The sequence below is a fragment of the Netta rufina genome, assembly GCF_964035555.1.
Source record: "Netta rufina genome assembly, chromosome: 4".
Classification (NCBI taxonomy): domain Eukaryota; kingdom Metazoa; phylum Chordata; class Aves; order Anseriformes; family Anatidae; genus Netta; species Netta rufina.
Window position 1 is genome coordinate 7,609,392 of NC_140127.1, and position 26,233 is coordinate 7,635,624.

The following is a 26,233-nucleotide window of genomic DNA, read 5'->3' on the forward strand; positions in this document are numbered from 1 at the left end:
ACCCTTAGCTGTTTAGTAACATGTAGAAAGAAATCGATGACTTCCACCAGTAACCAGGAGACAGAGCTGCTAGAATCTGCCCCCTCATTGGTAATGTTAGCAGAAAGGTAACTGATGGGTTGACCTATAGAAATTAGTTTACCTACTCCTTTCTCTGAGCCATAATTGCTCCAGCATGGGCTGGGCTGAGAACAAAGCCGTTTGTACCGCAGCCTGTGCTGTCCACACGCACCTTTTGTGGATTAGTAACACCACGGCGCTCAGATCAATAAAACCTGGAATGTGCTCAATAAATGTGTTTGGTCTCATTATGAAAGAAGGTGTCAAACTGTTGCAAACAATTGATCTGTGGAGAAATGGGCTTATGACTCCGAGGGCTAAAATCATTCCTCTTCCTTTGAATAACGCTGAACGCTGCGCTTGACGCATGCCTAGGACTCCCAGGCACTGTGCACTACAAACAATGAGTAATAGCAGTTTCCTCTCGTGAACCTCTCTTGAAATGTGAAAAGCCTTGCAGACATGCCTTGTGCTCAGATGCTTGTTATGTATTCCTTCGGAGCACCTTTTAGATTTTAGGGCTGTTTTCCAGGGTTGTTTCTCAAAATTACCCTAAAATTCCCCTAAAGTATATATCCTTTTTTTCTCCTGAAAATGTAAGATATCAGATCTAGTCAGTATTCCGTTTCATATTCAGAAAAGTGCGTGTTCAGGAAAAGATGAAATATTTGCAAGATGCCTAGATGTGAGGTAATGTGTGAGGGGAAATGGAACTGCATAATGACCCTAGCAGATGCCTAGCTTGGTGCCAACTTTATCTGAGGTTATATAAAAGCAAGTGTTACTCTAAAAAGTAGTACCTAATTGTCTTTAAGTTCACTAATTGCTTACCTAATTATAATTCATGGCAAAAAAAAAAATAATACTAATAAAAAAAAATCCATGATTACACTGTGCAGCATCTAGTTTTGCTTGCCTTTTCTAGTTAGCTCCTATGAAAAGGAGCATGTTTTCCTAAACAGCAGCTCAGCTTGTAAAGAAATGACTTAATTAGGCAGTCCTTGCTCAAGGCTGTCTGTTGATAGAATGGACTTTGTTTATTCTTCGATAAATAAAAGTTCTTAGCCATTTTCAGAATGGAAAGTTAAAAGATAGCAGTGGGCATTTTGTAGGAAGGTCAGAAAGATTTCAGAGACACGCAAGCCAGAAAAGTGATTTCTAGATGATTAAGATCTCTTAATTACAAGAAGTATCAGTAAGAAATAGTTGTCATTTTATCAGACATGTTCATGATCATGGCAAATTCCAAGTGACTTTTAAAGTGATTTTAGAGTTATAACAAAATGCTATGAGAAAGATGCATTCAACAGTGATGCAGCTTTCCAACTGTGTACATGCAATGTGTTAATTGGGCTTTCCAGCTCAGTAGTACATTCAGTCTTCTCTATTCATCCACAACTCGTTTGTGAACTGTTGAGCCATTTGTATGAGCTAAGTATATATGAGAAATTATAAAGAATGTAGTTTACATGAATCTGACAATCTTTCCCCTGCTTTTATTAGGTGATCACTCACAGTCTATTGAATTTCAAACTGATCAAGGTTTTCTTCAAGAAATTTCCTTTTGTATAACAGTCCTTGAAGCTAGTATGGCTAGCACTGTAAAATCTCAGTTCTGGAAATTACAGACCTAACCTGTCATTTAGAGATGTAAAGAATAGCTTAATTTTCAAGGGTGCTAAGAGTGAGCACTTAATAAATGTCTTTTGTATCCAGCAACAATTCACACTGTAGATTGCCAAAATCTGTGCATCCTGGGAAATAGCAGTAACACAATGCTGGAGAAAAAAGTAATTTTTGGAAATGTATTTAATTTCTTTGTACCTTAAAGTAAACAAAGAACGGCAGTGATGAGATTTCATTTCCCTTTTCTGAAATAAAAGCTCATGTGACCTTTACAGTTTTGGTCATGTTAGTTGATGCAATTTCTTGAAGAAGTAAAAGATAATTAATGGAGTGCTAGTTGTGTAAATTAGTTTTTAATTATTAAAGCAAAACTTTTCTTCTATCCTAGCCCATAGAAAATTACTTTGTATTCAGGAAATGTCACAAACAAAGGAAGTAATTTTTCCTTGAATGTGTTGTTTTTGTTTTGTCTTTTTTTTTTTTTTTTTTTTTTTTTTAAGCAGATTTTTCAGCCGCTTGCCAGTAAAGGTGTTTCCTCTCTGTTTATCAGAGTATGTAGTTTTGCTTTGTATTTATTTAGTGTATATATATTTGTGCTTGGCTGGTTGCACTGATCTTGCCAATGACCCATTGCACTGATTTCATGGAGAAGGGTTACAGGAACTCGAGCATTTCTGTGAGAAATGCATCTACGTGACAAAGTCTACTGCTACTTATGTTGAGAATGGCTTCTTTCGCTGAACAGAAAGCTTGAAGAAGTCAGACCTTTTTTTTTTTTTTCCCTCTCAGAAAATAATACTAACTTAAGGAGAGAGAGCCAGTAAGTGGGTTTAGGCAATTGTGAAGGCAGGAGGGAAAACTCTCCTGTCCAAACCATACTAGGTTCATGAATGTCATTGTTCCCAGGAGATTTATGGGATGGATGAAGAATTAAAATATTCTTTCATCGCATTTAGACAAAGTTACTATGAGCATATGTAGTCCTAACCGTGAAAATTGCAATTGGATCCGAGCCCAGCTTGTTTAATTTCCTTTGTGTCAAAGCTCTGGTGAAGAATTTCAGGAGTTTGGTTACGCCACGGAGGTAATTAACTGTGTCTTGTCCTATGGAAAGGGCTTCCTATCAGGAGTAAGCACATGCACAAGCTTAACACTTGCTTTCTGGGATTCATTATGTGTATGAGACTTTGTTAATTAATAACTGTTAACAAGAGCACAAGAGTGGCAGGAGCCCAGCCCAAGCCAATGGATGGACTTAGAACTAGAGCAACTACTTGGAAATTTTCTGCAGGTATTGCACTCTAGGTTCATGGATCTTGTTAGTGAGCTTCATATTAGCTCTTAGGGAATGCTGAGATATATAAAGGTGTTTGGCTGTTGATTACGTTGTCATATTTTTAAAAAGCAATAAAAAAATGAAGGCAGAGATGTTTAATGGTAACAAAGAGTGGCTAGCATTGCAGACTCCTGAAAGTTCTTCATTTGCTAGCCTTGGGCAAAAGTGAACTGACTTGGCCTTACAGATGCTGTAGGCTAGAATTATTATTAAGAATTATTAATTAAGAATTATTAACAAAGAATTATTATTCTAGCCATGCCAGCACATCATTTCAGTGGCTTACTTTACACATATTTTAAGTTGGTGAGTATGCAAGCACTAGACAAATGCGTGCTAAAAAGCTTTTGAAGATTGTAGCACCTTTCACCTTAGGGTGTGAGGCATAGTTACATGAATGTTTCTGAGATGTAGCAACATTTTGAACAGATTATTTTGCCCACCTTTTCATTCTGCCATCTCCAAGGCCAGAAGTCTTATGCTGCCTTCATATTATGCAATCAGCTGTATTAGTAGGATTGCTCATGTACTCCATCAGATCTGGGAACACATCCAGTCTTGAAAAGAATGACTTTGCAGGGGAAAAAAATATGTATTTATGTGTTCTAATCCAGTGCAGCTCCCTAGTCCATTTCTCAGTGCAGACAGCACGATGAAGGGCAGGAGAAAACAGGCAGAAAGAGCTGTGATAGAAGCTTCCTAGGACCATGGAGCAGCAAAAGCTTTTGACTTTAGTCTTTGACAACTGAAGTGCAAGGTCAATCTGTTTTGATGAAAACCTTTTTTATACCTGCATCTAATCTTATGAAGCTGTTGGGCTAAATTTGAATGCCTTCTTTTTAAGGAAATGTGTACATCTCCTTATTATTGGTATGGTGAAGGATATGAACAAAAATGATTATTTTTTTAAATATTTAATCAAAAGAGCAATTTGTGAATATGCTAACATATATTACCAAGCTCTGGAGTTACTACCATGACACTAGTCACCTGTCCAAGTAGCATTTAGCCAGGTGCACGTAGCAGGGCTAAAGGCAGGTTGGTGAAGAGCAGAAAGGTTGCCAGAACATTCTGCTGTTGTCCTGCTATGTCTGCTTCTACAGCTTCCAAAAAGTCATCTGGGGGCGAATGTGGGGGGAAGAAAGCCAACTGTCTTGGTAGATCTTTGTCATTTCCTCCTACCTTCTAGAAAACCAGTGTGTGTAGATACCCTCTTTTGTTTGTTTTATGTTACAAACATTTCAAAATATATTTAAAGCATCGTTATCGAATGTATGACTCATTTTCTGTCCTGTCCATGTCAGATAGGTTGCTTAGCTCTATCTTCACATTTCCTCTGATCCTAGATCTAGCTGAGGGCTCTAGTTGTGCTTGGCTGAAACCTTTAAATTGTGCCTGCTAGGAACTGACCTGCCAGGCCATGCGGGAGGTGGAGATCACTGGGCTCTTGGAGCGTAGGATCATTCGCTGTAATTTGGGGAGATCTAAAAGAGGCTGAGATGGAAGCTGTTATTCTTCTGTACTGTTGGTGTTTTTGTAGCTTTGAAAGGCTTCCTGAAGAGTTAGTGCCTTCAGGAGATGCTGTTGATGCAGAATGAAGGAGAACCATGCTCCCAAGGTGCCTGTGCCTGTTACCTTGAAGTATAAGAACATTTGTGGATGCAATATAAACTTTGCTCAAATAATAATACAGAATCACAGGATGGTTAATGTAGGAAGGGACGTCTGGAGATCATCTAGTCCAATCCCCCTGTCAAGCAGGGTCACCTAGAGCATATTGCATGGGATCAGATCCAGGTGGGTTCTGAATACCTCCAGAGAAGGAGACTCCACAGCCTCTTGGGGCAACCTGTTGCAGTGCTCTGGCACCCTCACAGTAAAGAAGTGCCCCCTCATATTCAAGTGGAACTTCCTGAGTTGCAGTTTGCACCCATTGCCTCTTGTTCTGGTGCTGGGCACCACTGAAAATAGTCTGTCTTCATCCTCTTGACACCCTCCCTTCAGGTATTTATACACAGGGATAAGATCCCCTCTCAGCCTTCTCTTCTCCAGCCTAAACAAGCTCAGCTCCCTCAGCTTATCCTCATAAGAGACATGCTCCAGCCCCCTAACCATCTTTGTAGCCTTCTGCTGGACTCTCCCCAGGAGCTCCAGGTCTCTCTTGTACTGGAGAGCCCAGCGCTGGACACGGCACTCCAGCTGTGGCCTCTCCAGGGCTGAGAAGCGGGGCAGGATCCCGTTGGCCTTCTGGGCCACAGGGGCCCATTGCTGGCCCACGGTTAACCTGTTGACCACCAGGACTTCCAAGTCCTTCTCCACAGGGCTGCTTTCCAGCCTGCCAGCCCCCAACCTGCCCTGGTGCATGCCGCGATTCCTCCCTAGGTGCAGGACCCTGCGTTCACCTCTGCTGAGCTTCGTGAGGCTCCTCTCTGCCCAACTCTCCAGCCTGTCCAGGTCTCTCTGGATTATCAAGGTATACATGTAGCTGAGTGTGCTTGTGCAGTCCATTCAGTTTTTCCAGCTGATGGAAGACCAGCTTGACAGTATCTAGCATTTTGGTTCATGCTAGCAAAGTATTGCTTCTATTTCACAATTGTACAGAAGCAATTGATCCTGCAAAAGATACCTCCAAACTAGTAAAATATGCATGAGAAATTTTAATGAAGAAGGGGTGCAGAAGGAGGGAATAACACACGCAGTCCATGGAGAATAACATCTCTAGTTTAGCACTGGGGTATTTTGTTTTCTCTGTGAGTCACTGCTCTTCTGTGATTCAGCATGACACATGAAGCGCAGGCAGAGCAGTAGGTTGTTCTGGAAAAGCCTGTTGCGTGGGGGGGGGTCTGTTTGTTTGTTTTCTCTCTTGGCCAACTGTTTTATTTCTGGCTCAGCTGAATTACAGCCTGGGCTCTGCAAAGCAGGGCAAGGAGGAGAGGCTTTCTGGAAAGGGTAGCAATATCATGAAGAAAAGTTGGGGATTTGCTTACAGGAGGGCCATTTTGATAAGAAAGATTTGAAAATCCAGCAATTTTAATTAGAAAAAAGATAATTCAAGAATCCCAGTGTCAATTCTCTTCTGTAGAAGCTTGTTTCTATTAACCTTTGCCATAATCTTTGGTTGTTTGGCAGTTTCCAGGGCTTGCTGCTGTTTGTCTGAAGGTTGTGAGATCCGGTTCTCCCAAGGCCCAGAACTTCAGGATTTCATATTTTATATCTCTGAATTTGCTTCTCTAGATTACTGTAAAATTTTTCTATATTTTGTGTTGAAGGATATTTAACATGAAATCACATTTAGGCAGGAGCAAACTCATATTTACAAAGTATTTGTCAAACTGGTGAAGCATTTGTAACAGCTGCATGCAGCTGAAAACTTTGCTTCTCCCCAGCCCTCACTTCAGCAAGCAGCTAAAAAAAAAAAAAGTCTGAGTTGCTTTGCATTTTTTTAACGAAAATACTCAGATAAGCTGCTCGTGGGGTTGAGGTTTGGTAACAGAAGTATTATCATGCTTCACTCGCAGGAAAAAAAGGCAGCCCAATTTTCCTCTATGTGCATGGAGCACTATTTGGCCTCTCTGTAGGCCAAATAGATTTGTGATCTATTAGATCTAATAGATTTGTGTACCCCTTCTAGGTAGTGGACCCTATGGAATCTGAAAAAGAGCCAAATCCTGCTAATAGAAGTCTATTTTCCATGGCTGTATAAAGAATAAGATAATTAAAGATATATTTTTTAAGAACTTTTCTACTTTGAGATAGAAAGAAGAACCTATTTAGAAGCATTTTTTTTACCACTTCATTATATCTTCTTTAAAAGCAGTACTTAACACTGGATGAAAAGAATACCATAGGAAAAAAAAAAAGTCTAGACATTTTGAGCAGCTGCACTGATAATGAACATAATCAACTGTCTATCAGATTTTTCATTATAGACCCCAGTTTTCAGAAGTTAATGTAAAAATTTCTAAACAAAATGTACCATAAGTCTACATTTAGTCACAATTAATTATGAAGAGAAATGTATGCAAATGAGATCTCATTTGCGAGGGGTTTGAATGGCAGCCTGTCAGCATTTGAGATCACTGCGGTTCCCTATCTAATCTGGGAGTTTTAAGTTATTTTATACCTTCCAATCTTTTTAGACAACTCCACATACCATACCTGTGTCTGAGAATATACAGGAGGTAGGTCATATCTGGAACCAGCAATGTGTCCTTTGAGTGGGTTTGTAGGCTCTAGCTGCAGAGAACATTTCAGCTTCAAAATGTGCAGGAAGGTTGGAAGTGAACAGTAGCTTTTCCCTTGGATAAACCAAAGAAAGATGAGGCATTAGATTATGCTTTTTTTTTTTTTTCCTCATGAATTTTCATCTCTTTCATGCATGTAGCGAGAAACGGATGGAGCTGTTAAGCAGTTGTAAGCAGGCTCTGAAGGTGGCCCATGAAATCGTGGCTGGGACAGCAGGTCTTTTTTATCATGTTTGGTTGAGATTTATTTTTTTTAAACATAGTATATTTAACAACAGCTTTTACTTAGGTATTTTGCTTAACCGTGCTACTGCTGTATGACTGCATCTTGCCCCTTAGGTACTGCAAAGCAGTGTGCTCGTAGCAGTCCCTTTGATGCTACGTACAGCCCCATAACGTGATACCTGTGTGTGAGTTACTCGTAGAGATCCAGAGACTCTGCAGGTTGGTTTGTCTTACTTACAGGCATGCCGTGAGCCCATTGTGCTGCAGAGCCAGCACAGAAGTGATCATGGAGATGCCTTGGTGTCTTCCCCGACACCTTGTATTTCCTCTGTTAAACCTTTCCGCCTCTCCTATTATTTGAACTACAGGAGACGTTGAATCAATACTGGAAAATAACATGGTGAATGGATGTTAATGCAGGTCCTGTTCTGCTTTTTTCTTCAGCCGTCAGGTGAAATTTCAGAGCTGTTTTGTGAAGTTTACATCATTTGTCATCAGCTTTTCTTTTTTTTTGCAGCAGGTTTGATTTTTGCTCTCCAGCTTGTCCAGCAGTGAGACGGGGGAATTGTAACATCTGTGTGCCATATCCTGGGCCTCCATTCCAGGAAAACATGTCTCGTGGATATACCTGATGCCTGATAATGGCAAGCTGGAGGAATCTCTGGCCTTGATTCCACAAATGGCTCGTCTGCTGGTGCTGAGAAGCACTGCTGTGGGCAGGGCGACACAGCACACTAGCGCTCTTACCTGGTTATTATGGAATTTTGTCTTTATGTGAGCATTAATCAAACAAAGCAAGTGACAGGAGGTGGTAACAATTGCTGTCTCCCCAGGATTAATGTTTTAAACGCGACTTCTTTAAGCTCCTGTGAGCATGGGGCCAGTACCGTGCTGGATCTTTGCCAACGAGGAAGGCAAAATTCACAAGTGCCTTTCAGACGTGGGGTCACCAGGTGCCGGGATTTGGACTGAGGCTGTCTGCTACCTCGTGGGGTGCCCGCTTCCCTGCCAGGATGAATGATCGTGAAAGATGTAGCATCTTAACTTAATGATTGCTGGGTTTCAAGGGTGGCAAATAAATCTTCATAAAGCAAAACAAAGTGCATAGAATTGACCTGAAGGGGGGAAAAAAGAGAAGAGCCTGTAGATGTCATCCGGATAAAGTCGTTCCCATCCTTGATGCCTTTAAGAGGCCTGATAAGGATTTGTCAGATCTGTGAAGCATTTTTTTTTTATTATTATTCCATTGCTACTTCTACTTTTTTACAAGCATGTTCTTAGTCCTGTTTTGTTCTTGCTATAGCTGGCTTCTGACGGAGGAAGCCAGGACAGTTCTGCATTAAATTACTACTGATAGGAGAAGAGATGTTTTGCTTCCTGGCTTGAGGTGATAGATGGCCATCGTGCTGGTTGTCCTTGAACATGGAAAGTCATCAGTGATTTAAAAGCAAGAAGAAAACAGTCATTACAGAAGTAAACAACTTATTTTAGAAAGCAGCAATATGGAGTGATTTCAAGTACTGTAACATTTATTTAGGTATAATTTTAAATAAATATCTAAAATAATCATATTTCGCACTTGTATGCAGTTTTGACAGTACAGGTTATTTTGTGGTTTTGTTGCACGTGCTTTTCATTCATGGTCAGTGTCTTTAATGGTACGAATAGGTTTTGTGGTGCAGAGGTGGTGACAAAAGGCTCCTAATTTTTCTTTGAAAGCAACACTGTTCATGTGCAATGAAAATTATCATGACAGAGGAATTTGTACCAGTTTCACCTAATGGTTTTGTTTACATTCATGCAGGAGAACAGGCCTTGGGAGGATGTATTTGATGGGCAGGCTTTGGGGGTTTTCAGCAGTCATGCAATTTACATTTGAAGTCGCTGAGGGGAAAGATGATCCTTGTTTACCAGGGAGATGATGCTCAGAAGATCACAAATCTAGAATTTGGAAGCAGTTCTGCCTTTCTCCTTTCTTTCTCCTACTCTTCTCACATGCCACATTATCTGGTGTCCGTAAGCAGCCTGTGTATGCTGCAGTTAGTGTGTGCAAGGTTGTTTGTTGCAAGCAACCGTTGTATTGCTTTTTTTTTTTTTTCTTTTTCTGAGCTCATTGAATCGTGAAGCACAGTGGAAGAAATTTCCCACAAGCTACAAGGTGATTACTGTAATGAATTGCAACTTTACAGCATTCTTCTCCATGCAATTATGGGGTAGGGGAAAAAAAAGTACTGCTTCTAGTGTTGTCTCTACAGAAATCTGCCAGCAGAGCAGGGGCTGATTTCATGAATGATGCATTTTGGATGAAACATTTTTTGAAAGCTAGAGCTAAATGTGGTGCTTCTGATAATGCCATAACAGGTGCTGTTATTTTCTTCCAACAGTTACCCTGCTGTATGTGAATTCCTCCAGCACAATAACTTGTTATCTATACTTCGAGCTCACGAAGCCCAGGATGCTGGGTAAGTGCGTGTGGAGAGGGAGAGGGGGCACTAATAATGAATAATGGCTCGTTGTTGTCAGACATGGCAAGGAAAGAAAGAGGAACTGAGTGAGAGTGAACTGGGAAACTTAATTTTAATTTGCAACAGCTCTTGCTTTTCATTAAAGATACAAAAGCATACACTGGCATTAGAATGCGCAGTCTTCTACGTGATTGCTACTGAGTTACAGGACTTAATGAATCCTCATATATCCCACTTAGCCCTGGCAATTTTAAGTGGCATGCAGTGGCCCAAAGTGATTTGGTTGCCAAGTGTTGGAGGGAAAACTAATTCAGCTCAGCAAAAGAAATTTTGCAAGTGTGGCTGAGACTTCTGACGCACAGACTGCCCCAATGCCTAGGAAGAGATTTGGCTTCTGATGGCCAGAACTGTTTTCTCTCAATATGTACATGAACAAAACTTCTGGGCCTGCTGGTTTTACATTTTAGCAAGAAAATAACCTAAGGGAACTCAAGGTGGCCACAAATTATTTTTGTGCAGGAGCATCAGTAATGAATTTAAGGAGTCTTATTAAAGATACTGTGTGCAAAAACAGCCCCGGGGTCAGGTACTGGGTATTGTTGATAGTTTGGTCATGAAATTATTGCCAGTGTAAAGACAGCATTTTTTTCTGCCACTTAAAATAAATAAATAAATAATCTCTTTGGGGAAATGTACCAAACTTGTGAGATTATAATGAAGGATTGGTACCTGAATAAATAGTTTTGCATATCTTGCATAAATTATTAACGTGTTTATTGTGATTATTTGGAGGTAAAAACCTTACCCAATCAGAAGAATAATGAAAGATAAAGTAACAAGATTATAGGAATGAGGTCGATACTCACTGCGCATATAAAAAGCTGTTCTGAATGCTTGAATTATCACATACTTAAAAACCTCAATGCAATTAAAAGCAATCTATTACTCTGCCAAAAATAACTGGCACGAAATACCCAAGGGTAATGAAATTTCATCTTTATTGTATTGCTTTCCAATAAATGGTGAAAAATAAAATTTTGTAGAAGGGATTGCACGGAGACTGTACAGTGGTTTCAGTGCAACTCTTGTGGACGGTTGCCAGACTCTTCAGTTTCTTGTTGCTGAGGTTCTAAAGAGGAGTATTTAGTGTTACTTGTCTCTGAGTAAGACAAAAGTACTTCTTGGTTGGTTTGCTTCCAGTTACTTGCAGGTTTAATGCTTGACCGACTGTATGCTGCTCTGTTGGACCAGTAAGCCTTTTATTTTACAAAAGGCAGCAAGGTTAAGTAATGAAAATATGCAGGCGTTAATAAGGTGGCGAATAGACCAAATTAGATTAGACATAGCACCGAAAATATCTGACCCTTTGTTTCCCCTTCCTTTCTCATGCTTTCTACCCTGGCCTTGCCTTCGCTTGCACATGCAGAAGGGCAAGCAGCTGGGAGGTCACGGGAGGACATGCCCTTCCCCTCAGTACATTCACCTCCAAGGCGCGTGCTGATGCGAGCCTTTACTCTCAGTCCTGTGGAAGGCAAAGTGCTGGGAGCATCCCAGGGTGTGCACGTGTGTAGGCCGCCTGACTCCGGAGATGAGCACTGAGCAAACCCATAACAAAAAAACAACCTCTGCCATGCTAAATTGCAGACAGAGGTGTACTTTTGAGTATGGTGTGGTTCCCTCGCCGCTCCAAGTAGAAATAATGAATAAATCTGCAGGAAGAATCTCTTTTCTTGCGATTTTAAAAAGCACATATGCATGCTTTCTGTCTTGGCATTTGTAAAACCCAGTACAGTAATTTACCAGTTTTATACCTTCTCTTTCCTTTAGGTATCGTATGTACAGGAAAAGCCAAACAACAGGCTTCCCTTCACTAATCACAATTTTTTCAGCACCAAACTATCTAGATGTATACAATAACAAAGGTAAGCTTTAATTTCTGTTAATATACAGTAGACTGTACTTTACTCACATTTCTTACATTGTTTTTCTTTTTCTCTTCTTTCTCTCTTTATTAGTTCACATCCATTTATTTCCTCTATTTATTAGCTCATGCGCATTCAATTTATTACATAATGCAAATCTAATTAAATTTATTACAGGCAGATGTACGCCTCTGAATATACTGTAGATTCGAATATGCCTTAAGATATTTCTGTATTTTGACTGCAAGTCATCAAGTAAATGTTATACAGGAAACAAAACTAAGAACAGCTCTATTAACTAAGAGAAGTATATTATGAAATGCTGTGGCTGAGGTGTTTGGAGTCCATTGCTCCTTATAATTGTTTGTCCCCTTGCTCCTCCCCTTAAAATTAAAGGGGTTTGTACACACAGACCCTCTACCCATCTAACAAACATTGACAGAGCATCAGTGGATAAGGAGTGGAATACCTGTGTTTTGTTTATTAATCATTTGAGAACTATTATGTAGGAAATAAAATACCATTAGCCAAAAATAAGTTGTTGCATGAATTAGCAGTCACTGGTCACTCTATAAAGACTCCATTAAATACAAATGCTTGCAGCGTCTCTCAAAGTCTTCTCTAACGAACTGGAAAAAAAAATGTGTTTCTAAAAATAAAGCTTTCTAATAAATCTGCCCTCCTATATCTTGAAATGAGCAATAATATCTCCTTTCTCCTATTCCTAGTAAAGGTAATGTTATTGTGTTTGTGAGAAAAGGAAAATATTTTTTCCCAGTGGTATTATTGAAAGCACTTTCATTGCAGAGAGATCAATCTATCTTGAACAGAGACATTTTTAATTTGGATACTTGCCTGCAAAGGGAGTAAGTTTTATGTTGTTTGTTTCTTCTTTTTCTTCCAAAAGAAAGCTTTCTCAGGCACCATTCTGTATTATAAAACTTTTAACCTAAAAGGTGTTATTCCATGAACTGTGTGCATGGGGAGAAAACGGTTCAGATACTTCACTGTTAGGTAATGGATTTTGTACGCTTAGTTCTCAAAATGTATGTTAACTTGCGGAAAAAATAATGAGAGAAAAAAAAAAAAAGACAAAAAACACCATCCAAGTAGAGCTTTCAGTAGCTATTTTTGTAAAAGTAAATAGTATAGGGACTTGTTAGCAACACAAGAAGAGCAGAATGAGACAAGGAATGCATTAACTTTCTTGGCAGCATCATTGTTCTTGGTGGAAAGTGTGTTTACTTTCTGAGTTGGCTGCTTTGGGTAGAGCACAGACCGATGACAGGTCTGTAGAAGTAATCTGACATAAAGCATTTGCCTCTTGTTTCATAATATGTGAGGGCAGTCCTATGCACGTGAAGGCAACGGGTGAACAACACGGGATTTTGTCATGTCAGCAAATGTTAATTATAAAGTAATGATTTATAATATTCAAAATCTTGAATTTTAAACCACAGAGTTTGGGTGGCAAAAAGAGCTGCCTTTCTGTTCTTTCTGCTTCAGAGCAGAGTCATTTCACTTGTCGCAGGTTCTCTGCTGGGGCAGGCAGGCTTTAAAACTGGTGAAAACTCTTTCCTGGTAAAAGGCTCATGGCCAGCTCCTGAGAGGCAATGACTATCTGTGGTCACAGGTGAAGTTTGGATGCACTGCTGGGCATATCTGGTCTGAGTGAGCTCAGGCAAGATTGCAGCAGTGTGAGAGCAGTGCTGATGTGCCACTTTAATGTATCACTTGTTGTAAATGTAGAGGCTGACCTTTACTTGGATTTCTAATGCGTTTCTGTTCGGTTTAACTGCCTCCTTTTCTCTCATTAGAAGTCTTAGATGCGTTATTTCATGAGACTGATTGCACTGTCTCTTGGCTTATAAAGTACATCATGCATATTTTTTCATGCTGCATCTTACTCATGCATCTTCATCTGGGTAGCATTTGGGTGCTTGCTTCCCCATTCAAGAAAGAAAAACTCTGCCACCCTAAATCAGCTAAAACCAAACCAAACCAAAAAACGGCCACTTGTTGACTTCCTTGATTTGCAGCAAATGAACTAGCAAAGAACACAGCTTCTGAGAGACAGACTGGTTTCAGTAAGTGAAGGCAGGCTTGTCCGTGCAGAGGTGTTACAGAACAATTGCTGTAGCTGACTCATTGTGCATCGGTGCAGAACCTGATTGATTTTTAAACCAAATCATTGGATTTTCAGTTACTGACAGTTTTTGGAAAGGTAGTTACTGTCCTACTGGTAAGTGCCTGTCATTTCTAGAGTACATTCTTAGTACGCTTCTGGTTGTCACTTGAGCTAGTAAAATAACCCTACATAAATTCATGAGAGGCTCCATCTCCCACTGATACGAATGATGTGTTCCAGGGTCATTTTTAAATATGGCGTTGCTTAAAAAATGAAATGAAATTAAAAGCTGCAAGGGGCTAAGAATGCTCCTTTTCTATCCTAGGTTGGTAGTTCTTATACCCATTAAAGCACATATACTTTTCTGTGTGTCTTCAGAGCACTTCAAGGGCTGAGCTTGGCTGCCAGCTTTAAGGGTTTATTCAATCCTCACTGGAGGGCAATCACTGGCTTCAGATAATCACTCAGAGAGTAGTAGATAGGGAACGTTACTAGAGCAAGAGGAGATTCAGCAGGAGTAGCTTGAGATAAGGTACCCAAAGAAGGCCACGCTCAGCATATCTGTTGTTAATAACACTGTTATGGACCCTTTGCATATGCTTTTGGCTGGGACCGCCTGGATTCTGGCACTGAAGGGAGTTTTCTGTATCCCTTTGGTTACTGGCCACAGCGTCTTGAAGGCTGCGTGAGTAGTAATTCATCTGTCACATGGCTGCTGGTCCTGCCACAACCCCAGCCCACCCACATCCGTGCATTAGTTTTTTCAGTTGGGAGGCTACTGTCAGGGGCTCCTGTTGTAGTTAATGGAGACAGATGCTTTCAGAGTATTCAAAGACTCAGAAATGACCTAGATATGTGGAGTCTAGTGCATTTCCTCTTTCCTACACTATCCTTCTTCATTATTATTATTAATGCCTTCCATATTCATTATAATGAAGAACATTTGGCAAAGGTGAGGAATGTATACATACGTTTTTGGCAACTTCTGAGCTTCTGTTCATTGTTTCATAGCTTTCTCAAACCTCTGTGCATTATATTATTAGAAGTCACAAAGGAAAAGATACTTTAAGATAATTATTAAATCTTTTTACAAGAAATACGGGTACATTGATTATCTTCTAAGACTGCTGTTGTTGGAGAGGATCAAAAATCTTCCTGCTGATTGTGGTAGTTGATTTTGTGATAGTTACTGGTGACTCTGAGGCCTCAGATTAAGGCTGTACTGGTCAAGAAACTCTGAGAAAGCTGCATAAGTACAGATTTACCTCTAGATTTTAGGGCACCCATCATCAGGAGGAATTAGGTATAGCAACAGAGCAAGAGGTTGCCAGAAGGTACTGCATTGTGTGATCTAGTGGCCTTGTACAATTTTTAAACGTGCATTCCCACATTTCAATTTTTACTTTACTTTTTACTCTTACTGCCTTAATTAGGGCTTGTTGTAATGCTCTTTGTGCCACAACAACAACAAAAAGATGTTAGAGAGGATCTCGAGAGTCAGGCAATTTATTTGTAAATTATTGCCAGTACTTAATATTTCAGTGTCTGGCTGTCATGTCAGTGTCATGCATGTATGTGCATGCTTTTTGGCTGAGTGAACAATTTTAACTAGCTGTCTAAAGACGCAGACTATTATCTTTTGAACATTTTTAAGCGATTAGGTTTCACAGCGACGAGATAACCACCAGAGAATCCAAAGCTATTGAAAAAAAACAACGCGGTGTCTCTTCCAACATTCTTCAAAGTACATGTGCTGCTGCTGAAAGGATGCAGATGATGGAAAGAAACAAAGGAAATATGCAAGGGAGAGGGAGGGGGGTTTGGAAGACGACAAAAATCAAGAGCAGATGTACATTGGTGTGCTTGTTAACAAATCCGATAAGTAACGTATCAGTGAAGCACGTGTAAAGTATCAGCATGGGATACTGTAGATACATGTTAAGAAATATACCTGATGCAAACGAATCTGATGGGAAAGTTATTTTTGTATTGGAAAAAGGCAGAACGATGTACCTGGAAGGCAAGGGTGATCTTTGAGAAATAACAGCACTTCAGGAGAACGAAAAGCTGTGCAACCTTCTGTTGGCCCTGTCAATTTTCTTGAATGCTTTATCACTGCTTTTGTGACGAGGCCTCCTCGTGGAAACAAAACCTTTTAAAGGGAACCTGCTGGGCTATCTTGGCCATCTCATTGCCAACGCAGAGATGTTTGTTATAATATTTTTTTTGTGGGCAATTGATAAAATCTTGAATGCTGTGCCACTATTTCTTTTGAAGACACAATTGTACATGTAAAATAAAAGCCTTCTGATTTCTGCAAGGGAAGATTTTCCAACTGCAATTAGCCCTGCTTCAGTGTTGTGTTATTTACATCATTACCTTGGCATTGTAAGGCTTTTCTTTTTTTTTGCCTTTGACAGTGTTTAAACTCCGTTAAGCATTTTGCTAGCCCTTCTCCCCGACCTGTCTCGGGCAGAAAGCACGGTGGTTACTTGGCAACTCTGCTGGAGGAGAGAGCGCAGCTAGTGCTGGAGTTAACTTGGCACTGCATCAGAAATTGCAGTTCTTCACTAAACGCGAAGAAGTCGAGACCTTTCACTGCTTTTATTTCCTAAACGCAGGATGGGTGCTCTGAAAAAACGATGGGGAAATTAGTTAACTTGTTTGTGAAAATCACTTTGAGGTTGTTTACCTAAAAACACGTAGTTCATCCTAGGCTAATATTTCTGCCGTGCTCAACTGTTTTCTTCTGACGGACATTTTTTCAATTACTGAACAATTATGCAGCAGTACTTGCAGCAGGTTGTGTAATGTATTTGAGTAATTCTGAACTACAGGTCATACCGTTTAATGCTGTTAACTTTGCCTAAGGCCTTAACTCAGCTCCCAACATATAGGCTTTTAAAGTGCCGTTTGAGATGCCAGAAGGATCTGACATCCACTCAGATCTGACAGGTCTGACATGAGATGAGTGATCTAGGCTCATCTTTAACAGAAGGAGGCCAAGGAGATCCCCCAGGGGATCTCAGGTGGCACCAGGTGCTTATATTTGACCCTGAGAAGGTTAGAAGAGCTGTCTCTGTTCCTAGCTGAAGGAAGGAGGCTTCTCACCTGCCTATTTTTCACCACCTGTATGTCCAGCCATAGGTACCAAGGTAAAATGCTTAAAGCTAAACAGTACGAATGCCCCTTGTCTGCTGCATTAGTGTTTCATTTCATTCTAATGTGATTTCAGCATCCGATATCTCAGTTTACAAGCATTGGAAAAGAGGTATAATGTCATTTGGGATATCTGCACATCTTCACTTTACAAAACATTGGCTTCTAAAACTCATTTACAAGAGCAAGTACCAAAATTACATTAAAATGTGTGTGGCTGTTTAGGAATAATAAAATAAGGTTCTTGCTCTGGTTTGTGATTATAGACTATAAAACTGTTACTGGTGGCTTAGTCTGCTAGCATCTGAGTACAGCTTTAGAAAGAGAAGTTTAGGGACTGGGTAACGAGCAACTAAACTTGGAAATTAATGTTTGAGAGAGTTGGGTTTTCCTCAGTTACCAGTTTCATAATCAAAGGAACCCATTCCACTTTTTTATCTCCTCAACAAGCAACCATGTGGCCCGTAGTCATAAAATCCTCAAGCAATTCCTCCTCCTAAAGGGCCTTTGAGGTCTCCTGTAGCTACTTAGGCATCGGATTAATGTGGACTTCAGAATGAAGAAGAGGTGAAACACCCAAACCTTTTCTGAGCCAACAGAGAAGGAACAGAGCTATGACTACAAGAAAGCAAGGGGTCAGAAAACCTCAGAGAAATTGCCACTATATGAGAGAAGGATTTTTTTTCTTGCCCAGGCTAACATTTTCTTCTTCTGACTTCAAAGCATCATGCTAGTTACTTAATTAAAAAAATATTTTTTCTACATTATACATATAGAGTAAAGATTTAAAATTATAAATTCAAAAAAGCATTTGTGACACTGGTATCTAACCTACCTTATTTTATCCTCTTAAGAGTAGAGTAATTTTAGAAGATGTCCTTCTTTGTTATTACACTGCTCTATTGTACAGTGTTATTTTCCTTCAAGTGGCTCTTGAAGTCGTTGGAGGACCTGTACAGGTCATTTGCAGAGAGGAAAAGTTTCTGAAATACTGTTGTTGGAACTTGCTTTAGTAAGACATTCAGGTAGATAAATTAATAAGATGGTGTGAAGTTGTTTTTTTGTTTTTTTTTTTTTTTTAAAGTAATCTCAAAATAAATGATCTTCCTTCAAAATAAACCAACCAACCAAATATAAGCCCTAAAACCATTTAATCTGATTTTTGTCAACTGTTCTGTTTACAGATCAGTCCTTTTTAGAGGCTAGTTAATTAAAAAAAAAAAAAAATCTTATAAAATTGAATTATTCAACTTTCACATAATTTAGAAATAAACTTGATGATAAATTGAAATAGTGGAAAGGAAAAAAAACTACCTCAGCTCACTAAGATGATGAAGTTGAAGTTTTATTCCTAAATGAATCTTCACATCCATTAAATAGTCCTTTTTGTGTGGTTTTGATTCATTTTTACTATAAAGCCACAAGCTATTTATTTTTATTATGCAATTGTGTCACTGTAATGGAAGGAGAATGATTTTTGATCTGCCCTAGGTAATTTCAGCCAAAAAATGATGGAAATATTAAGAGCATTGATGCTAGTTCTCTCATTTTTGCTAATACCAGTATTAAACCATTTTTACTGAAAAGCAGAATGGCTGCCAAAAGAGATTGAATGGGCAAGAGTCAAACGTGGTTTATTTAAATGAAGGGTGTTTGGCAAAAGTTCATGTAAATGTTAGCAAATCAGCCACAAAATGGAAGACCTTTAGCAAGCTATTGAATTTTTGCACTAACCGACAATGTAGTGCAGTACAAAAAAAAAAAAAAAAAAAAAAAAAAGCTTATTGTCCAATTGAAACACTCTTTAGTCAATGGAAAGAGATGAATAATTAAATTGATTGTTCACCCCCTTCAGTCAGTGTTGTGATACATGGCATCTCCTATAGTATTTGGCATATTGCAGTCATACAACTTCATTGCCCGTACTGGTTGTTAACTACGTTCCTCCTAGGTGAGGCACAAGTGCAAAGGCAGGTGGAAAGGGGAAAACAAGGCATGCTATATCTTCTAATCTGTATCTTTGATGTGGTATGTTTCTGACATACTTTGGATTCTTGCTGTTTCATTTATGATGGTGTTATCATGCGTGCTCCTTCTTTGAGTCATTTTTCTTTGAGTAAAGCCGAGGAGGATCGTTCCCAGGGTCACAGGTTCCTAGTTTTCATTTGGATGGCTTAATTCAGAGCTTCAAAAGGCAAATCAAAGCCTATTTACATAAAGTTACATATGTGTTGTCCAACACATGCAGCAAGTTGTCTTCAGCATAACCAGTATTTGATGACAGCTTGTCTACAGCTACAGAACTAGGATTGTGACATGATCAGGTCATTAACAGCAGAACACAGTGAAGTAATTTTTATGGCAGGGTAAGCACCTGAATGGGAATTATGTTATGTTCACAGCTATATGTAGATTCTAGTAGTGCATTGACCAGCAAACTTGATTTTAAGTCCATTGAGCCGTCTTTTAAACTGAAAACCCACTTCTTTTTTTCCAGTAATAAAAATGTAAGGCACTAGCACCTTTTACAGTGGATGTAACCTTCAGATGTATTGACTTAGCCCCATGTTGATCAAAAATCTTGTCTGCAGTCCTGTACCTATATTATTTAGGAACTTTTATTTGTGTTGGAGATAGTTACGAGTCCCTTTTGGTTTTAGATGGTCGTCTCAAAATTACCTTTCTCTCCATGAACAAAGAAATATTTTCTGTTCATAAATGGCTCTGTTCACATCCATACAGAACATGTGCATAATTCTAGAAACTACTGACTTTTAAAAAGCACAATCTGTAAATTAAATTATACGCTAATTATGTTAGAGATGCCGTTACCGGGTTGAGTCTTCAACTGCATTATTAAGATTTTACAAGAAGGTTATCAAGGTTTTTGTGAGAAGACAAAAAAATAAAAATTTTGAAGGAGTGGAGAAGGAAAGGATAAGATTTACTGCTTTACTCTTTCCCAAGTGGGGGCAGATAGCCCATAAAGCAAACAACAGAAATCCAGCGCTCGGTGATTTTTATTGAAACCCCATATTATTGAAAGCTCTCCCTCAATATATCCTTGTAAAGCCAACAAACAAACCTGTGATCCAAACACCTGTTGCACCCATCCCTGTTCTGTGCTCTTCCAGGTGGTCTCAATAAATGACCTGAAATTTTAGTCATCTGCAGCAACCTGATAATTACAGCTATTAAAAAATAATAATAATAATTTCAAAGTGCACAGAAGTCTAGAAATGCTGTGGAACATGGTATTAGCATAATGTTGGGCAAACTTTATGCTTCAGAAAACGAGCTTTGATAAGGGCAGTTATCTAGGTGTATTGTAGACTTCGTTTTATGTCATCTGTTGCTTTTTCATTGTTATTAATTTACCCTTTTCTAGCCAAATTGATATTTTGCCTCTCTCTCTCCTGCTTGCACTCTTGGCTGTATTAATAATACCCAAGCACTGTTGGTGCCTTTCCTCCTGCATCAGACTTTCAGCTGCACTGGGCTGATTGTTCACTGGGTACCACGTGGTTTCTTCTGGAAACAATTAGCTGTTTTTTTACTCGTGTCCTTTGTGACACTTTGTTTATACTTTGTTCTGAGTATTGGATAGACAACTTAAGGTCAATCAGGTCCTGTTTCAGGTATGAACCTGAAGTCCATTATCACGAGTAAGCACTGAACTTGACAAGGTACTTTAAAAAGCTTATATGTAGCTATGTCACAAATACCTCTATTTCTGCCCATTAACAGATGTAGTCTTTTTTTTTTTTTTCCCTTTTTCTGTTGACCAGACAAGGATTTGTTTTGTAGCATTTAAAACTCATATTATTATGTGTTTGTACGATAGGGGACATAGTCTCATGTCCATATAGGTTAAATAATGTGAGAAGAAAGTATCGTGTTGTACAGTAACCATGAATGAGATATGTGGAAAACGTTCACTGAAGGAGCAGCATTCAAAATCTGAATGATAAACATTTTCATTTATTATCTCCAGTGTGGTTGTGAGGAGCTCAGATAAGTGTGGTATGGAAGGCTGCCTGATTCCCTCGTGGTGGCAGATCCTAGAGCCACTGTTCGCGTCTGTTCAAAGAGTTATTAATTCACTTAACAATGCAAATTAGTACAAGGGAAAGCTGACAACACTGCTTTCAGCTTGGAAATGACTTGTGATTTCTTTGAGGCTGTATCCTATCATAACTAGTGGTCAAGTGCTGCTGCTGGGTCAAGTGGTTGAGAGCCCATCTTGCAGCTAGAAGATTGAACACTACCAGTGCTACTGGTCTGGTAAGTGAGTTGTACACGTTGCTGACATCTCTTTTGTTTCTTTTCCCCATTTTAGCTGCAGTATTGAAATACGAAAACAACGTTATGAATATCAGACAGTTCAACTGCTCCCCGCATCCGTACTGGCTTCCAAATTTCATGGATGTGTTTACCTGGTCCTTGCCATTTGTGGGTGAGAAAGGTAGGTAAATTTGCCGTGTTCACAGAAGCTGCAGAATGGTTTGCAAGTCACTGTGCGTGTGGCCTAGTTTATTTGAACTGACAACAATAATTTGAAGACAGATCATTTGCTTTTGAGGACAAATTGGAAGAAACAGGCCATAGGGACAAGCAATTACCAATGGTTAATCACACTTGTCATGTTTTTGATTTCCACTTTTTCCAGGCTATGATATTGTTTCTGCAGTGGAAATACATTTTTATGGCATTGCAGGCCAGAGGTGAATTCACTGAATAAAATTCTTACTGCTTGTTACTTTATAAGCTTTGGGGAATTCCCATGGATGTTGTTCACTGCTTGAGGGACAGCACATCAGACTTCACTACATCATGGTTACAGCCTTAGCTCGCTGACCTGTCTCGATAAGATGATGATGGGTTGCTTTTTCATCAGTAAATACAGAGCTGGTGATGCTAAGACCCGCTCTGGTTTACTTTTCCTTGAGAGCAGAGGGATGTCTGGAAGGAAAATCTGCTTCTCAGCCCTGTCTCCACCCAGAGTGCATGGTGCCTCAGAAGACTCGCCCTAAAACATAGTTGATGTTTTATTGAAACATGATGCTCCTGATCTTGCCTGAAGACAACTTCATGCTATGAATGGCAAGCACATAAAAGGCATGAAAAAGACTTTAGTCTAACATATTAAATGAATACATAGTGCAAACTGCTTAAACCCCGAGTCATTTTATTCGGGGCCTGAGATGAGACTTGCTTTGATCCATCCATTTTAGTACGTTGCTGCAACAGCAATTACTGCCAGAGAACTATAATAAACTCATAAAAGCTGCTTGGAAAAACAGTTCTCTCTTAATAAGCAACTGGAAGTACAGCCAGCTATGGCTCTTACCTGCAGTCATGACCAGCTTTGTTTGCAGCTACTCTTTTGTACCAGGAAAGCTGCTGGTGACGTGCCTGAGGCCTCTGTGAACAGAACAGATAGACAATAAAGCAGGGATTAACAGAGAAGAGACAGCTGTTTCCACTAATGGAGACATTACATAATCCATGCTGATGCATGTTGCAGACTTGTGAGGCAGATAAAACGCTTTCATTTCGCTCGGCCATAAATTCAGTCAGGCCCTGTTCATAGGACAAGCCTCTTCTCCAGACACAATGCAGTTCTGTAAGGTGCTCTGTAAGGTCATTTCCCATAGGCGGCCTCCTCAGGTGAGGCTGCAGAATGGATAGTCAAGACTCAGCGAGATCCCAAGGCCATGAACACTCCTCCTTGGTCTTTTTTTTTATACTTTTTATCCTGTCTTCTCAGTGGACTTTCTTACCACTTGCTTGGAAACTCTGAAGCCCCAAGAAGGGAAAGAGGAGGTAAAATTAGTGTTCTCCCTTTTTCTGCAAAACAAAACTCACTGGCCGTAAGAGTCAACATTCAACACAGCATTTTATTTTTCTTTTATAGATTTTTTTTATTCCTCAAAGGCCAACCAAGGTAGAAGGCAGTTAGTAATGCTGGTCAGTGTTAGTGTCAAAAGTCTTTCCACTAATGCTGTCAAAGGAAAATGTTAAATCTTGCACTAATTTAGGAAAATATGGCTTTGCCCTGCCCTTCTAATGTTTCAAACATCATAGGTGTCACAGAAGAGAATTTTAACAAACACTTTTGAGCCTGTGTAGCTAGTGCAAGTCTACACATGCCAGGTAACAGTTTTAATGGTGCTTATTACATGTAGATCTAGTGCAGTTGTTATCGATCTGCTAATGATTTCACATTTTACCTCATAACTTTGGCTTTTGATCTCTGAATTCCATTTATTTGGTTGTGATTTTTTTTCCCCTGCTGTTCTCACTCTGTGTGCTCTCTGGTTAGTGTCACACTCTTGCCATTTCCAAATAGACTGGGGTTAGGGGTAGCCTGATGCTGATCTTTGCATGCCCGAGTTGCAAAGTAAGCAAGCTGAACATATTCTGAATTTACCAATAATGACATTTGTATCGGTGACATTTGTCCTAGATTTCTAGGCATGCTGTCCCTTTATAGATATCTCAAAACCTTTAATATTTTTTGAACTAAAACTACAGTGTCTAAAACTTCTGTAGAAATTAAAGCTTCTGGTCATCTTTCTTGCTGTGACTTTTTGATTTGGATTGATATTCCATTTGCTATGCAGGGAATTCAAATCCTACTGCAATGTAGCAGCAGGAGAAGAGCAGTCAATTCTAAGGTGACTGAAAATCAAAAATTGGCAGAGGGGGAGAAAACAAAAGTTAGGCACTTGGCAGTTGCAAAAAGAGAGATTGTAAACACTTGTTTAGAAAAAAGAATCATTTGCTGCAGTGATTGATATATTTGGAACAATTTCTATGTAAAATTATACAGACTGCCCTTTTAAAAACTACACTAGACAGTTCATGGTTATATTACTGCATGCATAAAATAAGGTCCATGTTTAAGAAGCGAGTGCCATTTGTGTACTGAATTTTCTTTAACATTACTACAGCTAGAGTTTGCTCTCTGACTGACCAGGGAAGCCTGACATCAACAACTTGCATTTTGTTTTCCATTTCAGTGACAGAGATGCTGGTAAATGTGCTGAACATCTGCTCAGATGATGAATTAGGGACAGAGGAAGATGGTTTTGATGGTAAGAGCCTCCTGCCCTTGGTTGAGATTGTTTGCCTTGAAACTACTTTAAAAGGTTTATTTACTAACCCTGGGATAATTTTCTGGGTCCCATTTAAGTTCTGTGCTGCTGAAAGCAACTGTTGTGCTAGACTCCAATGGATTTGCTTACTGCATGTGTTGGAAAGAATTAATGGAAATCTTGCCCTGTTCTAACCCTAGCTAAAAGTACAAATCTTTCCTTGGTCTCACTCCTTTGGTTTTAATTTTAAAAAATAAAATAAAAATTTCCCCTCCATGAAATCTCAGTTGTGATGTCATGAGGGGATACGGTGTTGATTTTATGCATAATACACCAGCAATTCCTACAGAAAGTATCATATCGATGAAATTATCTTTTTACGATAAAATCAGCTTCTTGCAGAGCTCATTCCAAAATGTAGATGCTGTAACTTTGGAAGAATTGTACTTGAAATATGTTGTTCGTCACAACTTTTAATGCACTTGTGTATTTAAAAGGCTTTAAGAATCAATTTAATCAATAAAAATCAACCTGTACAGCCGCAGAGAATGTTCTGACCTGACATTTCTGCTACGAAGAAAGGAATGTTCACTTCTGTTATCACTTGGGCTGGGATTTATATGATGATAAGTTGCCATGTTCCTGTTGGTTTGATGGTAAAGGACACTTTATATCTTGCAATTTGGAATTTCTTGGAAGTGAATTTATTTCATTAGCCATTACTTACTCTTGCACAGCTTAACAGAAAATTGCAGCTCTCCAGAATATTCCTTTTCAATTGAGCAAAGCTGAAAAAAATCCCATGCATCGCTGCTGTTCTTACTATGGATGCTTTCAATATTTAAAAAAAAAAAAAAAAACAAAAATAAAAATCTAGAGAACAGGAATTTATTTAGGTTTTCATGTGGAAAAGTAGGACTACCAAGCAACCACTAGAAATATCCTCATGATGTCTGTAGGTAGAATGACAGAATGGGGAGAATGAAGAGCTATCAAGTAAGACAAATATTTAATGAAACCATAATTAATAATTAAAGTTCTCTCTCAGAGCCTTTATTCTTAATCTTTGGAAGAGGAAGTTAAATCATGGATTTTGACATGTTTCCTTTATGATGGGAAAGAAGGATATGGATTATAGCACTTTGCATTTACTCTGAAAAGCCAATTGGATTCCCCTGTTCTGCAGCCGCCACAGTGTGGACGCGAACAATTATCTTGCAGGACTTGGGACAAAGACTGGATTTACTGAAACCAGTAATCAGTGCAAAGAAGAAAACACCTGTTTGAATATTGTGCCTGAATTTTTTTCTCATGAAATTTAAATAAGTAGCTACTGTGTAATTAAAGCAGTGTGTGAAACAGCACAGAGGCATACAATGAGTAAAAACTATGTCAAATTAAATACAGTAGCAGGCAAACCACGTGCTTCAAATCCTTGGCTCCAGAAAGCACTTAAGCACGGGCTGAAATTTCACTGAATTCGTTGCCAAAGCAAAGGTTTTATGGGAAGGATTTTTAAATCAGTTCAGCATTGGCCTAATCTTTTCTCTCGAAGTTGTACTATAAACGTCCTTTGACACTAAACAGAGCACAGGTAGGCCAGTGGCTGCAGTCCTTTTCTGAAATGTTACTGCCTCGTTGTTCCTATGCCTAGGTTTCTAGCAGGTTTTCAACCTCATGGCCACAAACGAAGAAGCATAGTAGGGGGTCTTCCAGGACAGATGCTCTTGTGGCGGATAATTCTGCAGTGAGGATGAGAGGAGCCCTCCCCAGCTGCAGGAGGGCTCTGTGTTCCCTGCGTATTTTCCTCGCTGTGAGGAGCGAGCAGCAGCTGTCTCCCAGGGAGTTTTGCCATGGCACACTTCCAGGCATGGCGTTTGCAGCATTACAGGTGCCTAAGCAGGAACGCAGGCTGAAATCCCCTTGGCTTGCGTGTGTGTGTGTACTGCATAATTATATCCAGCAGCG

The 26,233-nt window shown here is 39.4% G+C and overlaps 1 protein-coding gene across 5 annotated transcripts in view; it reads left to right on the forward strand.

Annotated features, from left to right (window-relative positions):
• The window catches only part of PPP3CA (protein phosphatase 3 catalytic subunit alpha), a 190,983-nt gene that overhangs the window by 146,137 nt on the left and 18,613 nt on the right, over positions 1–26,233 (forward strand). For all 5 annotated transcript variants that reach the window (XM_084286298.1, XM_084286299.1, XM_084286297.1 and 2 more), the window contains exons 7-10: positions 9,876–9,953; positions 11,784–11,878; positions 21,505–21,630; positions 24,191–24,265. In XM_084286298.1, the coding sequence (XP_084142424.1) occupies positions 9,876–9,953; positions 11,784–11,878; positions 21,505–21,630; positions 24,191–24,265 (374 nt within the window). The remainder of the gene's footprint in view (positions 1–9,875; positions 9,954–11,783; positions 11,879–21,504; positions 21,631–24,190; positions 24,266–26,233) is intronic.